We start from the raw sequence: 19,663 nt of genomic DNA on the forward strand, positions 1-19,663 counted from the left end.
TCAGCGCTCAGAACCTTTTTTTTTGGTTAGAGGAGGATGGGTGGGAGACACTACCTAGGTAGTGTTTCGGGTAAAGCAACCGCCCAAATGTATTACCTCACTTACTCACTCCAAAAAATGGAGTCACGCGAGGTAAGACTTTTATAATCGAAAAAGCTCACCTTCCCAGGCTGCCCTCGCGCTTCCTCCCGGACTCCCGCCGCTGAAACAACATTTAAGAGACTTTTAAATAAGCACATGAATAGGCAAGGAGTAGAGGGAAATGGCCTAAGGGCAGACAGAAGGGATTAGGTTAATTTGGCATCGTGTTCGGCATATCATTGTGGGCTGAAGGGCCCGTTCCAATGCCGTACAGTTCTGTGTTCTAAATAATTCCATTTTCTAGCCTTGGCATCGCAAGTGCAGACTTAAATACTTATTCATTTATTATGAGGGTTTTTGCCTTGACCACCCTGACAGGTAGTGAGTTACAGATTCCTACCAATTCTGAAAAAGTGAAAGAGTGAAAAAATGTTTCCTCGCATCTATTCTAAACGTTCTGTCCATTTCCTTAAGTCGTTGCCCCCATTCATGATCCCTCTACCATGGAAAAAAGTTCCTTCCTGTCTATCCTAACTTAGCCCTTCATATTTTACACATCTCAATCATATCCCCCTCAGTCTCCTCTGCTGGAAGGAAAACAACCCAAGTCTATCCACTCTCTCTTCATATCTAAACCTCTCCAGCCCAGCCAACATCCTGGTAGCTCTTCTCTGTGCACACTCCCATGCAATCAACTGCGTACCATGCTCTGTAACCTTACCAACCTTTTACACAATTTCAGCATAATTCCCTGCTCTTAAATCAATGCCTCAGCTAATAAAGGCTAGTATCCCATATGGCATGTTAATCATTTTATCCATCTGTTCCACTGTCTCTTAAGGGACTAGTGGACATGCACACTGATGTCCCTTTGATCCTCGGTGCTTCCCAGGCTCCTACCATTCATGTATTCCTTTGCCTTGTTTGTCCCACCCGAGTGCATCACTTCATACTTACCCACAATAAATTCCATTTGCCATGAATCAGTCCATTTGACTAGTCCATCTATATCCTCCTGTAATCTAACACTAATCTTGTTGCTATAAATTCCTATCCACCAATTTTCATATGATCTGCAAACTTACTGATTAACCCGTCCTGTATTTAACTTTAAATTGTTTGTATAAATCATAAATAGCAAAGACCCAACCCTGATCCCTGTGGAACCCCACTTTATTCAGTCCAAGGATGTGCAGGTTAAATGGACTGGTAATGTTAAATTGCCCACAGTGTCCAGGGATGCGCAGGCTAGGTGGGTTAGCCATGGGAAATATAGGGTTACAAGGATGGGGTAGGGGGGTGGGTCTGGGAGCAGTGCTCTTTGCAACATCAGTGTAGACTCGATGGGCCAAGTGGCCTGCTTCCACATTGTAGGGATTCTGATGCATTGGCTTCCAAAAATACCCTGGACGGTCACCTTCTGTTTCCTGCCACTTGGGCAATTCTGGATCCAATTCGCCAAATTTCCTTGAATCCCATGGCTCTTACCTTCTCTATCAGTCTCCCATTCAGGGCCTTATCAAAAATCTTGTTGAAGTCTAAGTAGTCTAAATAAAATGCATTTTCCTTTTTGACCAACTTGACTGAATTTTTCCGACATTACCCTTAACAAAACCATGCTCCCTGTTCTTAATTAATCCCTGCCTCCCAAGTGTACATTATCTCTGTCCCTCAGAATTGTTTAAATAGGTTCTTGATTAGTCTGGAGATCAAAGGGGAGAAGGCAGAAATACGGGGCTGAGAAATATATCAGCAACGATTAAATGGTGAAGCAGACTTGATGGGCCAGAAAATGTCCATATTATGGAGGAGGCGGTGTTGGATGCCTTAAAACACAGGACCTGATCAGGTGTATCCTAGACCTCCTAGGGGAAGCTCGGGGAATGATTGCTGGGCCCCTTGCTGAGATATTTGTATCATCGATAGCCATGGGCGAGGTGCCAGAAGATGAAAGGTTGGCTAACGTGGTGCCACTTTTTAAGAAAGATGGTAAGGAAAAGCCAGGAAACTATAGATCAATGAGCCTGACATCGATGGTGGGCAAGATGTTGGAGGGAATTCTGAGGAAAAGGATTTACATGTATTTGGAAAGGCAAGGCTGATTAAGGATAGTCAGCATGGTTTTGTGCGTGGGAAATCATGTCTCACTAACTTGATTAAGTTTTTTGAAGAAGTAATGAAGAGAAGTGATGAGGGCAGAGTGGTGGACGTGATCTATATGGACTTCAGTAAAGCGTTCGACCATGTTCCTCGTGGTAGACTGGTTAGCAAGATTAGATTACATGGAATACAGGGAGAACGAGTTATTTGGATACAGAACTGGCTCAAAGGTAAAAGACCGTGGTGGTGGAGGGTTGCTTTTCAGACTGGAGGCCTGTGATCAGCAGCGTGCCACAAGGATTGGTGCTGCGTCCACTGCTTTTTGTCATTTATGTAAATGATTTGGATACGAACATAGGAGTTGTGGTTAGTAAGTTTGCAGATGACACCAAAATGGGAGGTGTAGTGGACACTGAAGAAGGTTACCTCACCGTACAACAGGATCTTGATCAGATGGGCCAATGGGCCGAGGAGTGGCAGATGGAGTTTAATTTAGATAAATGTGAGGTGTTGCATTTTGGAAAGGCAAATCAGGGCAGGACTTGTACACTTAATGGTAAGGTCCTGGGGAGTGTTGCTGAACAAAGAGACCTTGGAATGCAGGTTCATAGTTCCTTGAAAGTGGAGTTGCAGGTAGATAGGATGAGTGAAGAGAGTGTTTAGTATGTGTGTCTTTGGTCAATGCGTTGAGTATAGGAGTTGAGAAGTCATGTTGTGGCTGTACAGGCCATTGGTTAGGTCACTATTGGAATACTGTGTGCAATTCTGATACCCCTGCTATATGAAGGATGTTGTGAAACTTGGAAGGGTTCAGAAAAGATATACAAGGATATTTCCAGGGTTGGAGGGTTTGAGCTATTGGGAAAGGCTGAATAGACTGGGGCTATTTTCCTTGGAGCTTTGAAGGCCAGAGAGAAATTGAAAATTATTGGCAAAGCCCCTGCTATGTTCTCCCTTACCTCCAGTCAACAGCCTGGGAAACATTTATCTACCCTGTTTTTACTCTGTTAATATCTTGAAGACTTCGATCAGATCTTCTGAATTCTAGAGAAAGCAAGCCCAATTTTTATCTCTCCTCACAACTTAACCCCTGAAATCCAAGTGTCATTCCTGTAAACCTACATGGTACAAACTCCAAGGCCATTATATACTTCCTAAAGTGTGGTACCCAGATCTGCTCTCAGTACTACAAATGGGGTCTAATCAGGGTTTTGTACTACTGCAGCGTAATCTCTGCATCGTTGTATTCCAGTCCTCTAGATATAAAGGCCAGCATTCCATTAGCTTTCTTGCATCTGTTTTCTACACCTGCTCATGATATTTTAAAGATCTATGCACCTACTGGCCACTCCCCCCAACCCCAAAGTCTCTGTGCATCCACTGTATTTAACTTGGTACACCTTCATACCCGCATTCTCCCTCTCACCAGTGAACACCGACACAGTATTCATTTAGAACCTGACCTGTGTCTTCTGTCTCCGTGCGCATGTTGTCCTCGCCACATCCTACTCATTTCCCTAGTTATCCATTAACCCTGAATATACCTGTAAAATAACTTCGAATTTTCCTTTATTTTACCTGCCATTATTCTTTAATGACCCCATTTTGTTCTCGTGATTACCTTATGTTTCCCCTTGCACGTTCTGTTCTCTTCTAGAGCTTCTGTTTTGGGCCCTTGGTATCTGCCAGAATCCTCCATTTTTCTCTGTACTCAATTCTATATATACCTTTGATGTCCAGGGTTTGCTGGATGTCTTAGTCCCACCCTTTTGGCTTTAATGGAATGTGTTGGCCCTGTATGCTCCCGGTTTCCTTCTTGAATGTGTTCCACTGCTCTAACACAGATTTTCCTAAATGTATTTGCTCCCAGCCCACTCTGGCCAAATCGTACTTGCTCTTATTAAACTGCTGTCCTCCCTCCATTTAGAACTTTGATTTCAGGCCCATCCTAGTCTTTTTCCATAATGATCTTGAATCTAATGGAGTTATGATTGCTGTGTGCAAAATGCTCCCCCTTTGATACTTGCCTGCCTTAATTACCTACAACAAAGTCCAAGACCACACCCTCTCTTGTGCCTTTTATGGCTTAAACTGACCTGGATGCATTTTAATAATTTTTTTCCCTCTAAACCTTTCACACTCTTACTCCATCATTTCTCTGAAACTTGCCTACACATCCGCTCTTCTGTTTCTTTCAGACTGTTAGGGAACTTTTAGTATACTCCCAGCCAAGTGATTACTCCTTTTTTCATTTTTAAGTTCTATCCAAATGGCTTTATTATTATTCAATCATAAGGGAGGAGATAACTGAACAGTTAGAAAAACAAAGCCCAATTTGCTGCTGTCAGCACAGTTTCTTAAAGGCATTTCATGCTCGACAAAGCTGCTGGAGTTCTTTGAGGATGTAACCAACAAAATGGATAATGGGGATCCAGTGGATGTCGTATATTTAGACTTCCAGAGGCAGTTGACGGGTGCCACAGAAAAGACTGATCCAGAAGGTTAGATCCCAGCGGGTCAAGGGTAGAGTATTGGTTTGGATAGACAATTGTCCGACTGATAGAAAGCAGAGGGTCAGCATAAATGGGTCCTTCTCTGCATGACAAACTGTAACTAGTGGTGTGCTGCAGGGTTCGGTTCTTGGATCTCAACTATTTACGATCTTTACAAATGTTCTGCATGCAGGAACAGAGTGTACATAGTAAAATTTGCAGATGATACTAAAATAGTTGAGACAGCAGGCTATGATGAGGAGAGAATGTCTACAGATACATATTGATGGGTGAGGAGAATGGGCCAGAATCTGGCAAATGGAGTTTAATGTGGATAAGTGTGTGGTTGTCCATTTTGGCTGGGAAAAGGAAAGGGTAAATTATTATTTAATGGGAAGCAGATTCAACATGTGTCGATGCAGAGGGATCAATGTGCATAAATTGCAGCAAGTGGGTATACAGGTGCAGCATATAATAAGGCAAATGGAATCCTGACTTTGATTGCAAAAGGACTGAATTATAAAAGTAATTTTGTTACAATTATGTAAAAGTGTTAATGAGACCATACCTGGAGTATTGTGTCCAGTTTTGATCTCCTTGAGGAAGCATGTGGTGACACTGGAAGCAGTTTAAAGGAAGTTCACCAGATCAATCCCAGGGATGGAATGGCTGTCGTATGAGGAGCAGTTGAATAGCTTGGGATTGTACTCACTGAAGTTCAGAAGAATGAGGTGTATGAAATGCTAAAGGGGATTGATAAGGTGGATGTTGAATAGATGTTCCCCGTTGTGGCACAGTCCAGACTAAGAGGGCATAGAGTGAGAGGAGGTAGGTTCAAAACTGAGATGAGGAGAAACTACTTTACTTGGAGGATTGTGAATCTGTGGAACTTGCTGGTCTAGAGTGCGTTGGAGGCAGAATCAATCAACAGGTGCAAACAAAAAAGTTGTTTCAGATGAAAAGTGGAATAAAGGACTGTGGAGAGCAGGCAGGAAAGTGGAGTTGAGACCAGAATACAATCAGGTAGAGCGGGCTCGAATTGCTGAAATTCCTGCTCCCCCTAATTCCGATGTTGCTTTGTTTAATTGAGGATCCATACAAGATATTGGCTCTCTTTACACCCTTCCTTATTACTGATTCCCAGATCAATATTGTGACACCCCCTCCTCTCTTATCTCTCCCCTGCAGACCCTGTATCCTGGAATTTTGAACTGACAGTCCTGCCCCTTTCTCAACCGTGTCTCAGTGACAGCAATGACGTCAACTCCCATGTTTTAATATGTTCCTTCAAGTCATCTGCCTCATTCGTCAGATTCCTTGCATTAAAATAAATACCATCTAACCATAATATCCAACAAGGATACTTACATCAGGCACCTACATATTGATTACAGTTCTGCACAAACTGATCTCCAAACTCTGAGATAAAAGTCTTGGCTCCCCCCCTCTGTAATTGGGTTCTCAACTTCCTAATCCATAAGCTGTAATCAGTAAGGATAGGTGACACCATCATCTCCTCACACCGGAGCCCCACAAGGCTGTGCCCTCAGCCCCCTTCTAAACTCATTATACACTAATGACTGTGTGGCCACATTCTGCCCCAGCTCCATTTACAAGTTGGGTGACACCACCACTGTAGGTCGCATCTTGAACAATGAGGAGACAGAGTACAGGAGTACCATGCTAAGCGGCATGGTGTAAAGACAACAGTCTCTTCCCCCCCCCCATTGTCAGCAAAACAAAGCAACTGGTCATTGACTTCAGAAAGCAGAGTGGAGGACATATCCCTGTCTGTATCAATGGTGCTGAGGTGGAGATGGTCAAGAGCATCAAGTTCTTGGAATGATGATCGCCAACAATCTGTCCTGGTCCATTTATATTGATGTGACGGTAAAGAAACCATAACGCCTCAGGAAGCTAAGGAAATTCAGCATGTCCATAAATACTGTTAGCAGTTTTTACAGCTGTACCATTGAAAGCATCCTATCTGGGTGCATCACTGTGGTTTGGTAACTCCTCTTCCCAAAACCGCAAGAAACTAGAGTTGTGAACACAGCCACGTCCGTCTCATAAAGCAGCCTCCCATTCACTGACTCCATCTATACATCCCACTACCTTGCGAAAGCAACCAACATAATCAGAGACCCCTCCCACACTGTTATACTGTCTTCCACCCTCTTCCATTGGCCAGAAGATATAAATGTTTGAATACATATACGCACAGTTTCAAGAACAGCTTCTTCCAAGCCGATATCAGACTTTTGAGTGCACCTCTCAATGTTAATGTTGATCTCTCTCTCTGCACCTTCTCTGTGTCTGCAACACTGTATTTTGCACTGTGTTCTGCTACCCTGACACACTTTTTGTATAGTACAATTTACCTATATAGCACACAGAATGAAACTTTTCACTGTATCAAGGGACATGTGACATTAAATCAAACTCAAACTCAAATTCAATCTTAACAAATTCCCTTGTGCCTTAACTGGCTTTTAATTTCTGTCCTCTTGAGTCACTGACTGTCTCTTCTAATTTTGGTTGTTTATCTCCTCCTACTGAATATTCTCCCTAGATCCCACCTCCCTGCCAAATTAATTTAAACTAACTGTACGTACTCTTCCAAGTGCTTTTTAAAGGTTGAGGTTCCTTGTCTCAACTATCCACCCAGGAAGTGCATTCCAGATTTACACCACTCTTTGGGTGAAAAGATTTACATTTGGAGTGCTGTGTACGATTCTGGTCATCCTGATGTAGGAAGGACATTATTAAACTAGAAAGGGTGCAAGAACAAGGTTCAAAAGTAAGTTACAGAGACTGGAAGGTTTGACTTATGAGAAGAGGCTGGATAGGCTGGGACTTGTTTCCCTGGAGTGTCGGAGAATGAGGGGTGACCCTATAGTGGTTTATAAAAGAGGGGTGTGGATAAGGTGGACAGCCAAAAGTCTTTTTCCCCAGGATGGGGGAGTCCAAAAACTAGAGGGCATTGGTTTAAGGTGAACGGGGAAAGCATTAAAAGGGATTTAAGGGGCAGCGTTTTCACATAGAGGATGGTGACTGTATGGAATGAGCTGCCTGAGGAAATGGTAGTGGTGAGTACAATTGCAGCACTTAAAAGACATTTGGACAGCGATTTGGATAACAAAGATTTAGAGGGATATTGGCCAAATGCAGGCACATGGGACCTAGTTCAGTTTAGGAAACCTGGTTGGCATGGATAAGTTGACCAAAGGGTCTGTTCCCATGCTGTATGACTCAATGACTGTCATCCCCTCTAAAACTCCTGCCTTTCCCCTGAAAATTATCCCCCCACAATGTCATTGACCCAAAGCTGAGGACTAGGGGATATTTGGGTGCTTGTGCACAGATCCCTGAAGACAGCTAGACAGATTAATAGGTTGGTCAAGAGGTTTATGGAACACTTGCCTTTCTCAGTCAAGGCATAGATTATTAGAGCAGGGAGGTTATGTTGGAGCTTTTCTTTTTAAGTCACAGCTGGAGTACTGTCTGTAGTTCTAGTCTCTACTCTATAGGAAGGATATGATTGCAGTGGAGGGTTTGCGAAGGAGATTCACCAGGATATTGCCTGGGATGGAGTAGTTCAGCTCAGTTTGTTTTCTTTAGAACAGAAGGCTGGGAGGGAACCTGATTCAGATATAAAATTAAGAGATAGGGACAAGGTGGCTAAAAAGAAGCTGTTTGCCTTTGTTAATGGGTTAACAACAAGGGGACATAATTTTATTCTAAGTTATTACATGAAAAGCAGGAAGTTTAGAAAGATTTGAAACATATTTCCACCATCGTCTGGGTGAAGATCTGGAATGGACTGCCTCCGAGGATAATTGAGGCAGAAAACCTCTCAACGTTTAAGTAGTACTTGGATGAGTACTTGAAATGTCAGAACATTCAAGGCTGGAAAGTAGAATGAGTGTAAATTTTAGAATAGTTTTAGTTGGGTGCAGACTTGATGGACCACCAGGCTTCTTCTGTACTGTGATTCTGTGAGGGTCAAGGTTTTTGTCATAGTTTACGTGGATTTCCAGAAGCTGTTTGATGCAATACCTCACAACAAGCTCGTGAGGAAAGTTGTGTGACATTGCCGCTGTCCTTTTGTTTTTATACAATGTAGATACAAAATTGACTGATCACGACACCCTGTTTCTATCAATACTTTTCAGGCTGCAAGAAGATTTGTAGTGTAGTTCCCTAGGGGTTGGTATTGGAATACTTGAATGATTTATTTATTGTTATTTGCATTTTACAGTGAATAATACAGTAAAATACGGTGAAAAGCTTCAACAGTTGCCATAATGTGGTGCCATTCTGAATAGTTTAAGAATTAAAAAGGATAAAAAATATAACTGAGTCCTGAACCGGTTCACTCCTCTTCTACCCTGCCACCACCTGCGCAAGACCCATCAATGCAGGAGTCACTGTTCTTTAGGCGCCATCTCTTCACCGCTGGGCCCACCTCAAGGTCACTGCTGCTGATGCCAGGACCTGTGCTGAACTCTCTCTTGCCCCACAGTCAGGATTCCCTGGCTCAGTTGCTCGCCCCATGACACCAGGAGTCCCAGCTCTGGGCATACCATGCTGCCACCACTGCAGCTGCTGCCTCGTCAATGCCAGAAGTGCCCGCTCTGGGCTATTGCACCCAGGAGTCACTGGCTCCGCTGCCAGACCAGGTCGCTTCCACTGTCCTGCCAAGAGTCCAACTCCAGCCACCCTCTGAGATGTTGCCTTGCCAGCCCTGCAATCTTGAAGTCTCCTGCTGCCACCACCTCCAATTACTGGAGGAACTTTGCCTTTTCCTGATGTATATTAATGATCTGGATCTCAGTGTGGGAGACCATTTCCAACTTTGCAGATGATGCTAAACTTGGAAGATTTGTAAATTGTGAGAATGACAGTGTGAAACTCAAAAAGACATTGACAAGTTGGTGGCAGTGGGCAGGTGTTTTTTATTTACTCATAGGCTATAGGCATCACTAGCTGGCCAGCATTTATTGCCCATCCCCAGTTGCCCTTGAGAAGGTGGTGGTGAGCTGTCTTCTTGAACCGCTGCGGTCCAGCATCTTACTGTGCTGTAGGTTGACCCGCAGTGCCTCTAGGGAGGGAATTCCAGGTTTGGACCCAGCCACAGTGAAGGAATGATGATATGTTTGCAAGTCAGGATGGTGAGTGGCTTGGAGGGAAACTTGCAGGTGGTGGTCCTGTGCATTTGCTGCCCTGGTCCTTCTAGATGGAATGCATCGGTGGTAGAGGGAGTGGATGCTTGTGGATGTCATGCCAATCAGGTGGGCAGCTTATCCTAGATGATGTTGAACTTCGAGTGTTCTTGGAGCTGCAGCCATCCAGGCGAGTGGGGACTATTCCATCAAACTCCTAACTTGTGCCTTGTAGATGGTGCACAGGCTTTGGAGAGTTAGGTGGTGAGTTAATTGCCACAGTATTCCTAGCCTCTGACCTGCTTTTGTCACCACTGTTTATGTGGTGAGTCCAGTTGAGTTTCTGGTCAATAGCAACCCCAAGGATGTTGATAGTGGGGGTATTCAGTGATGGTAACACCAATGAATGTCAAGGGATGTTGATTAGATTCTCCTGTTGGAGATGGTCATCGCCTGGCATCTGTGTGACATAAATGTTATTTGCCACTTGTTAACCCATGCCTGGATATTGTCCAGGTCTTGTTGCATTTGAGCACAGACTGCTTCAGTTTCTGAGGGAGTTGTTAATGGTGCTGAACATTGTGCAAACATTTGCAAATATCCCCATTTGTGACCTTTATAATGGATGGAAGGTCATTGATGAAGCAGCTGATGATGGTTGGGTCTAGGACACTCCCCTGAGGAACTCCAGAGATATCCTGGAGTTGAGATCGTTGACCTCCAACAACCACGACCATCTTCCTGTGTGCCAAGTATGACTCCAACCAGGTGGCAGATGGGGCCCAATGCAGAGAACTGAGGTGATGCTCTTTTAATTGGAAGAATACTGAAATGTGTATATATAAAATAGGGGGTACAATTCTTAAAAAGGGTGTAGAAACAGAGGGACCTGGGTGTATATGTGCAAAGATCATTGACGGTGGAGAACAGGTATTCAATTGAGAGCATTAAATAAAGCATACAATATTCTCAACTTTATTAATAGGGACACAGAGTATAAGGGCAAGGAGGAGATGGTGATCTTGTATTTGACCTTTGTTAGACTTCTGCTGGAATATGGCATATAGTTTGTGGGTGCCACATTATAGGAAAGATGCAAATGCATTGGAGACAGTGCAGAAGCAATATACTAGAGTGGTTGCAGATACGAGAAACTTGATCTTTGAAGAAGTTGGGACTGTTTCGGAGATAAGAAGGCTGAGACAAGATCTGAATTGGGGTGTTCAAAACCACAAGTGGGCTGGACAAGTCAGGTAGGGTGAAGCTGTTTACATTTGTGAAAGAAACGGGAATGAGAGGGTATAAATTTCAGTTTCAGTTGTGTAACGAAGCGAGAGTGATGTGCGGAAAATACTTTCACATGTGGCAAGTTGTTAGGGTCTGGAATGTACTTCCTGGAAGTGTGGTGGAGACAGCTTCAATTGAAGCGTTCACCAACACAGTACATTGCATTTAGATAGAAATGGTCTGCAGCAATATGAGGAAATGGATAATAGAGCCAGTGCCAGCATCATGGCCTGAATGGCCGCCTGCACCATATTGATTCTGTGATTATAAATACTTAACCCTGCAGCTCATGTATTAAGCATTTGAGGCTTTGCTTACAAAGAATGGAAGCAGATGGTGACTAGCACTGAGCTGCCAGTTACTTTTGAAGGCTGGTTTATCCTGGGTTAGTAAAGTAGATTGTATAGAGAGTTCTGATGAAGGACCATTGATCTGAAGTATTAATGCTTCTCTCTCCACAGATGCTGCCTGACCTGTTGAATATTTTCAGCTCTTACGTTGAGAAAAATTTCCTTTTACTTCAATTGTTTTATAAAGTTAACTTGAGAAAACTGAAAGGGTTGAATTGGAGTCATGCCAGTATCATGGTTTTCTGCATTTTCAGGTTTCACGAATGAGAGATCAACCTTATGGACTAGCTGTGGTATGCTCACTTTTTGGGCTGCTTGGATTTTCCATTTACCCAGTGGGCATGGAGCTTGGTGTAGAATGTTCTTATCCTGTGGGTGAAGCAACCTCAGCTGGATTAATCTTCGTTTCTGGGTAATGGATCATTATTGCTTTTGGTTTTGTGAGGAAGGGTAGGTCAAACCCCTCTGATAATTAAAATCGAAACACAAGCCCCCAGTCTGTTATGGTGGGAGTAGAGGTCTCCTTCTTCTAATAATTAAACCCAAAACACCCAGAGAAGCTCGCCTCATCTGTTAACCTCCCCTCCTCCATAACAGTTTAAAGGAAAGAAAATCCCTGATATTCACCTTTATAAGTAGTAGATAACAACTTATTCATTTAACCCTAACAGTGAACAAATTAACAGGACTACTAACAAACCAAACAATTTCCCCCGACTCCTAACTATTCCCTAACTGAACAAAATTCTACTGGTATGCTATTCCAATAAACACAAGACCCACTTGCATAAATCCAGGTAATAAGAAAACAATAAATTAAAACTTTGTCTGTCAAAGTTTACATCAAATGTGTCTTCTAGAATGCTTTGTTTTCTTCACTGTCTCTGCAACACTCCTTTGGCTGATCTTGCTGTCAGGAATGTTTTCTCTGTAGTTTTGTCCTTGAGGACTCTTGGCTAGAAGTGCCATGGTACCTTTGGTGCTCTTTTTTTGTTTAGAGAACTTAATGATTTTGTATGAGAGCTAGTTTTATTTCTCAGATGGCTAATTTGCTTTTGCTTCAGATGGCAGTTGGCGCTCTCACTGATTTTGAAAAACTCCCTTCTTAATAAATGATTCAATTTCTGATGATTGGTTTCAGGTTATCAAATCAATTGGCTTTCAATCGCTGAGTACTTCATTTAAATTAATTGGCTGAGGTACAGCTTGTTGCCAAAACATCAAAATAAGCCTGCTGTTTTGCCTGCCAACTGTAAGGCCTTTTGATACACTTCTTTCAGTTTGGGGTTCTCTGCACAGTACTTGCAAACTTCCAAGCACAGACAAAGCACAACCATTTAAAGGGACCACGCACTGTTTTTCCCCACTATCATTTTTACAAACAAATTCTAATTTCCTGCCCTCTAATTCATGAGTATTCAACACAATTCTGTAACAACAGGTTTTCATTCACTTCTTCCCCAGTGATTTCTCTTTCCCTGTCACAGAATCAGAAATGTACCCTTTGATAACTGCTGTTGTCTGTTTCCAACTGCAGACCTGTATTCTGTCCTAATCACTTCTTACGCTTATCGTTTTATGAGATGTAGACATCACTGTCAAGGGGTCTTTTTTTTTTTTCTTGTTACCTCTCCCCAATTGTCCTAAAACTGAGTGGGTTAATAGTCTACTTCAGAGGTCATTTAAGTCTCAACCGCATTATGGATTGGAGTCACAAATGGACCAGACCAGATAAGAATGGCAGATTTCCTCTCCTAAAGGCGATTTATGAACATGTGTTTCTCAGCAATCGCTTCTGATTTCCTGGTAATTATTACTGACATTGATTCCAGGTTTATTCATTGAATATAAATTCCGCCAGATGCCATGTGAAATTTGAACCTGTGGCCTTAGACCATTAGCCTTGGCCTTTTTCTTTTTCTTTTCTAGTGACATTGACAGATTTAATCATCTCTCCCAAAATCATGTTTCCTCTTGTAAATGTTTATCCAAATCTGTCTCAATGCCCATTTGTAGCAAAGCATTTCATGTAAAATTAAGTCTACATGCAAAAACCTCAAACTTCCTCCCTCATTTGGTAGCTTTTAGTGCACCATTTTCACTTGATTTTTTTTGTAGGCAGCCATAAACCAGTATTACTATATTGTCCCATGGTAACAAATACCAAGGGTAAGGGTGCTGGCAGTATTTTGATTTTATTTAGGCTACTCCAACAAAAACTTGTATATAAGTTTGACTAATTTCCTGAGTAGAAACACTTAAATTGCTTTGCCAAATTGTCTTTTGGGGATTTACTGCTGGCAGCAGGTTTCTATTGGGTTTGTTTTGATTTTCTCATTACTGATGATTTTAGAAGGGTCGATGACTCTGTTAATTGGTCCATTACCAGTGAATAAGCAGTTACTTGCTTAGCTAATTGTCAGAGTTTTTCCTGTACACGAGAAGGAGGTTATGGTGGAGCTGTGTAAGATCTTAGGTCACAGCTAGAGCACTGTATGCAGTTCTGGTTGTGATTGCGCTCGAAGGTGTAAAAGAGTCATCAGAATGTTGCCTGTACTGGACAGGTTGTTACGTTCCATCAGAGAAACTGAGGAGAGAGGTGGAGGGGGACTGATTAAGGTGTACAAAGTCATGAGGAGCATAGACAAGACATTTAAGAACTCTTCAGGTAAACACTTGAAATAGCATAGTATACACAGCTCTGGACTAAGTGCTAGAAAACGGATTATAATAGACAGATGTTTGGCCCAAACACAATGGACCAAAAGGCCTCTTCCCATGATATAAAAACTGAATCTCTGTGACTCATGTCATTTCAAAGTTCCTTCAATCTTGTTTTCTCCTAATTGCAAGGGAGAGGAAAAGACTCTTGCACAGCATTTTTCACTATCGGTGGACGGCTCCAATGCTTTGTAATTAATAAAGTAGAATTTAGAAGGATGTGATGAGTTCTCTCTGAAGCACAGACCATCCTTATAGGAGTTAACAAAGTAGTACCTAAATATTTATACCATATTGTGGAGCAAACCTTGAACCCAGAACCTTTTGACTTGGGCAGAATGCTGCTTACTGAGCCATGGTTGATGCACAAAGGAGTATATGCTTGCACTTCTAGGAACTGATCTCTCCCATTTTTAATTGCAGGCAGCTCCAGGGAGCTTTATTTATATATTTCCTGCCAGCACTGGCACAGCCAGTTACTAGTGATGGTTCTGCCTGTCAAGTTGGAGTAGGTGCAGCACTTGATTGGACAGGTTAGTATGGATTCTTCTAAGAGATGTCTGCAGCTGGTACCTTGTAGTAGTAGTAGTAGTAGTAGTTTCATCCTTTAGGTAAATTTGCTGTCACAAACCAGCCACAGGGCCTCCTAGTATTGAATGGTGAAGCATTAACTATGCATAACTAAGGAAGGATATTCTGGTGTTGGAAGGATCCAGAGGAGGTTAACAAAAATAATCCTGGGGATGAAGGGGTTGTCATATGTGGAGCGGTTGACGCCTCTGGGTCTGCAGTCAATGAAGTTTAGAAGGATAAGGGGTGATCTCATTGAAGCTTACAGAATACCGAGGCTTGGATAGAGTGGATGTGAAGAAGATGTTTCCACTTGTAGGAGAGACTAAGACCCGAGGGCACTGCCTCAAAGTGAAGGGGCAACCCTTTAGAAATGAGATGAGGAGGAATTTCTTCAGCCAGAGTGGTAAATCTGTGAAACTCTTTGCCGCAGAAGGGTGTGGAGGCCAAGTCATTGAGTGTATTTAAGACAGAGAGGTTCTCGATTGGTAAGGGGATCAAGGGTTATCGGGAGAAGGCAGGAGAATGGGATTGACAAATATATCAGCCATGGCCAAATGCCAGAGCAGATGGGTTAAATGGCCTAATTCTGCTCCTATACATTATGGTCTACTAAGCCTTTTGCAGAAGAGTGACATACTTGAGTAATGAGAATTAGTTAATTACATAAAATGCTGTGTTGTTTTACTATTAAGTCTGGTGACTGTATTAATGCTACGTAAATAGATTGATGCCTCCTAAGAGATAGGTAACATAAAGTTACTGACTGTGGACTGTAGAAATCACAAACAGCTGTCTGGTTCCTCCCAGGCACAGTCAGTACGTGGAGTTATTCCTTAGCTTTCAAGTTAACTCTTTCAGGCCTGAGATAGTAAGAACTGCAGATGCTGGAGTCAGATAACAGTGTGGAGCTGGAGGAACACAGCAGGCCAGGCAACGTCAGGAGCAGGAGAGTTGATATTTCGCGTCGAGACCCTTGTTCAGAAAATTTTCTAAAAGATTTCTCCTGCTTCTCTGCTGCCTGGCCTATTGTATAGTGAGAAAGGACATTGGTGCCGGTGAAGTGGAAACTCTATGGGGAGAGTTTAGAAACACCAAGGGGCAGGAAACAATGGGGGTTGTATATAGATTTTCAAATTGTAGTGGTACTGTTAGAGAAGGCTCGAAATGTGAAATTAGAAATGCAAGCAATAAGGGTTCAGCTGTAATTATGGGTGACTTTAATTTACATATAGATTGGGAAAATCAAATGACCAACCGTACAGTAGAGGAGGAATTCCTGGAGTGTGTATGAGATGGTTTTCTGAATCGCTACGTTGAGGAACCAACCAAAGGACAGGACATCTTAGTTTGGGTATTGTGTAATGAGAAATGAATAATTGGTAAACTAGTTGTGCAAGCCCCCTTTGTGTTGAGAGACTGTTAAGATGGAGATTGAATTGTTGATTCCAAGACTCCGGTCCTGAATCTAAATAGAGAAAGCTACAATGGTGTGAGGTGTGAGTTGGCTATGATAAATTGGGTCCCATGACCATGCGGGATGACTGTGGACAGGCAATAACAAACATTTAAAGAATGCATGGAAGAACTGCAACAATTGTTCATTCCTGTCTGGCACAAAAATAAAATGGGAAAAGTGGACCAACCGGCTAACAAGGCAAATTAGCAATAGTATTTGATCCAAGGAAAGCTCGCAAATTGGTCAAAAAGAGAAGCAGATTGGGAGTAGTTTAGATTTCAGCAAAGGAGGTCAAAGGAAAAGATTAAGAGGGAAAAATGCAGGTTAAAAGTGAGCTTGCAGGGAGCATAGAAACTGTAAAAGCTTCTGTAGGTATATGAAGAGAAAAAGACTGGTGAAGACAAATTTAGGTCCATTCCAATCAGAAACGGGAAGTTATAATGGGAGCACAGAGATGACAGGCCAGTTAAATGCATATTTTCGTTTCACCTTCACAAAGGAGGACCCAAATAAAGTCTCAAACGTTTTGGGGAACACGGTGAGAGAGAGAGAAACCGAAGGAAATCAGCGTTAGTATGGAACTTGTGCTGGGAAGTAAAGGTCAATTTAACGAAGGATGTAAATGCATTGGAAGCAGTTTGAAGAAGGTTTACAAGATTTCTGCCTGAATCCTCTTCCCTTGTGCTTCTAATTGGCAGAGGTTGTGGATTTTGAGGGTACTTTCAAAGAAGCCTTGCTCTGTGGCTTCAGTGAATCCTCTCAATTGTTCACCACTGCTACTGATTCTGGGATGCAGGGAGTGAATGTTTTAAGTGGTGGGAACGGTGTCAAGCTTTTCGAGTGTTATTGGGACTGCACTCATCCAGGCAAATGGGCAATATATTATCATACTCCTGACTTGTGCCTTGTAGATTGTGAACAGGCTTTGGAGAGATAGCAGGTGAGTTATTTGCCACATAGTTCCCTGTTTTTGGGACTGTTAATGTCGCCATTACATGTCTAGTACAGTTCAGTTTCTAGTCGGTGGTGAATCCCAGGATATGGGGGATTTGATGATTATAGTGCTATTGAACATTGTGGGGGGAAAATAGTTGGATTCTTTCACTTGCATTGGTCATTTTCCAGCACTTTTGTGGTATGAGAGTAATGTGCCATATATCAGCCTAAACTTGAATATTGTCCAGGCCTTGTACACAGCACAGACTGCTTCAAGCATGGGGCATGGGGTTTTTCACTCTATAATACCAGTTTATTGATGAAATAATCATGCATTCATATGTTCTTTTATTTAATAGTTCCTACACTGGTGTTGGCTGCTATCTGTAGCTTGGAAGCTTGCTGCTTTGCACTCTTGTTCCATACAGAATACAGGCGAGTCAGTGCTGAAGATGATGAGGATTCCTCTGCTCTTCTTGATGGAGCTATGACTGAATGATTACACACTTACAGGGACACTGTCTGTTTCCAGGAGGCTGAAAAACCATTTTATTTTTAAAGTATTTTGAGATGTTTTATATTACATATCTATCTGTCTTCCTGTTTTAAAAGTGGACACTGAAGCACACTTTTTTTAATTCCCAATCAGCCTATGTTTACCAGGTATTTTTTAATCATTGATTTGTTTACTAATTTACTTCCTTTACATATCTTTGAATACGTAAAGTGTTTTAAAAATGCAAATGTATTATAAGTAGGAAAGCTAGATTTTACAAATTATTTAAAAGTACACTTTCATGACTGTAAATGAGAAAATGAATAATTGAGTGCCCAGCTCCCAGTTTGAGCAATTGCCCCTAACTTTTGATGGAAATTGAGTAATGTAATCTGAGAGATTAGTACATCTCATACAAGTGCCTGTTGTTTGCCTAGGTGTGTTATATCGTTTGATACGAGGTCACTTTTCAACTTCTGACCAAGGGATTGAAGGAAAAATGCCTTGTGTTTGAAAAGTGATTAGTGAGCAGGGGGAACAAACACGCTTGAACTAAGATTAACTGGTGGGGAATATACATTGGAATTAGCAACTAATGAGTGAATACAAGAGACATCTTGATACTGTTCTGTCAGCCTGCCAGAGAGCTCTGCAACTGTAGGCAGTCTGCAAAAATGCACAAGTCTCCCATGTAATGGGATTTATGTTCTACGTTCCTACTCCATTTGGTGTTATTTAGGGACCTTTTGTTTTCAATATCTGTTTGGCTGTAAAAACATGGGCAACTTACAGGTGTTGTGAAAAGAAACTCAGTTTCCACCTTTACTGTATGTGATGCATTATGAACATTTTGGCAGAGCAATATCACAAACTCAGTCCTCTTGAAACACAGAGCTCCCATACATTGCTACCACAACAGGTAACCAATGGGATGCTTAAAGCTCCATTTTATGGATAGTTATATGCATGACATGAAGACCCAAAAACATTGGCCATTGCACCTTGGAGTCTGGAACCGATAGCAGAGGAGAATAGCAACACCACCTGTTGGCTGTCTTGCACCATAACAACAACTGGTTACAACAGCTTGGAAACAGGCGCTCATATCCAAAACAACAACCTGTAACAACACTTCCTGTGTGGCCTGTGGCTGATCTTGATTCTCGTGGATTGGGTTTTAGTCATCAGCAAAAACGCACCAAATGAAAACTTTACACCTAAATGCATTGGTTGCTGCACGACCATCAGCTCTTGTATATGGAAGCACATCACAACAAGAGCATGTAAACCACACTGAAATTTTATTGTGCTAACTTTGCCCCTTAAATTTGTTAAACATTTTAGTGGATAGAAAAAGCAGACATCTTAGGAGCTTCATGAGTGCGAGTGTGAGATGCAGCAGAGCCTTCTGAATACAGAGCAAGCCTTGATTCATTGAACAAGAATATTACATGCAAGACAACTGAATACTGTAACTGAAGAAATTGCTGGTCAAAAGAGTTGAAAGAACAGGCCATATCACCAGAAAGGAGTCAGCACAAGCTTTGAACTTTATCTTTCATTTTGAAAGCACATACAAAGTATACTGTATATTTGTAATTCATTAAATTTGTTAATTGAGCTTTTTTTTCTGCATCAGAATATCTTCCAGAGAACGCAAATCAGTTTGGCTCAGCTACTAACATTTTACTTACCTGAGTCAAAAGTTTGTTGATTGAAATTCTAGTTTCGGACTTGAGCACAAAATCATGGCTGAAAATTGAAAGAGACTGTTAGAGGATTGTTGAGGTGAAGTGTTAAATTTAGACCACATTAGTTTTCCAAACGTTACTTCTTCAATTAGCACCCAAAACATAACTTACTTTGTTCCTGTTTGAGAGATTTTGCACTTTACAGATTAGCTGCCACACAATAAGGGAACAGGTACTTCACAGTAGTTTACTGTTAATGACAAAAACAGAAGTTGCTGGAAAAGCTCAGCAGGTCTGGTAGCATCTGTGAAGAGA

At 42.0% G+C, this 19,663-nt stretch overlaps 1 protein-coding gene across 4 annotated transcripts in view; it reads left to right on the forward strand.

Moving 5' to 3' along the window:
- The window catches only part of slc49a3 (solute carrier family 49 member 3), a 76,708-nt gene that overhangs the window by 54,688 nt on the left and 2,357 nt on the right, over window positions 1-19,663 (forward strand). For 3 of the 4 annotated variants that reach the window (XM_048598113.1, XM_048598126.1, XM_048598120.1), the window contains exons 8-10: window positions 11,730-11,887; window positions 14,620-14,729; window positions 17,521-19,663. The exon at window positions 17,521-19,663 is cut by the window's right edge and continues 2,357 nt beyond it. In XM_048598113.1, the coding sequence (XP_048454070.1) occupies window positions 11,730-11,887; window positions 14,620-14,729; window positions 17,521-17,660 (408 nt within the window). In that variant the 3' untranslated portion in view covers window positions 17,661-19,663. The remainder of the gene's footprint in view (window positions 1-11,729; window positions 11,888-14,619; window positions 14,730-17,520) is intronic. The other variant, XM_048598129.1, reaches the window with a different exon arrangement.

Source organism: Rhincodon typus, chromosome 1, assembly GCF_021869965.1.
Source record: "Rhincodon typus isolate 14 chromosome 1, sRhiTyp1.1, whole genome shotgun sequence".
NCBI classification, from domain to species: Eukaryota; Metazoa; Chordata; class Chondrichthyes; order Orectolobiformes; family Rhincodontidae; genus Rhincodon; species Rhincodon typus.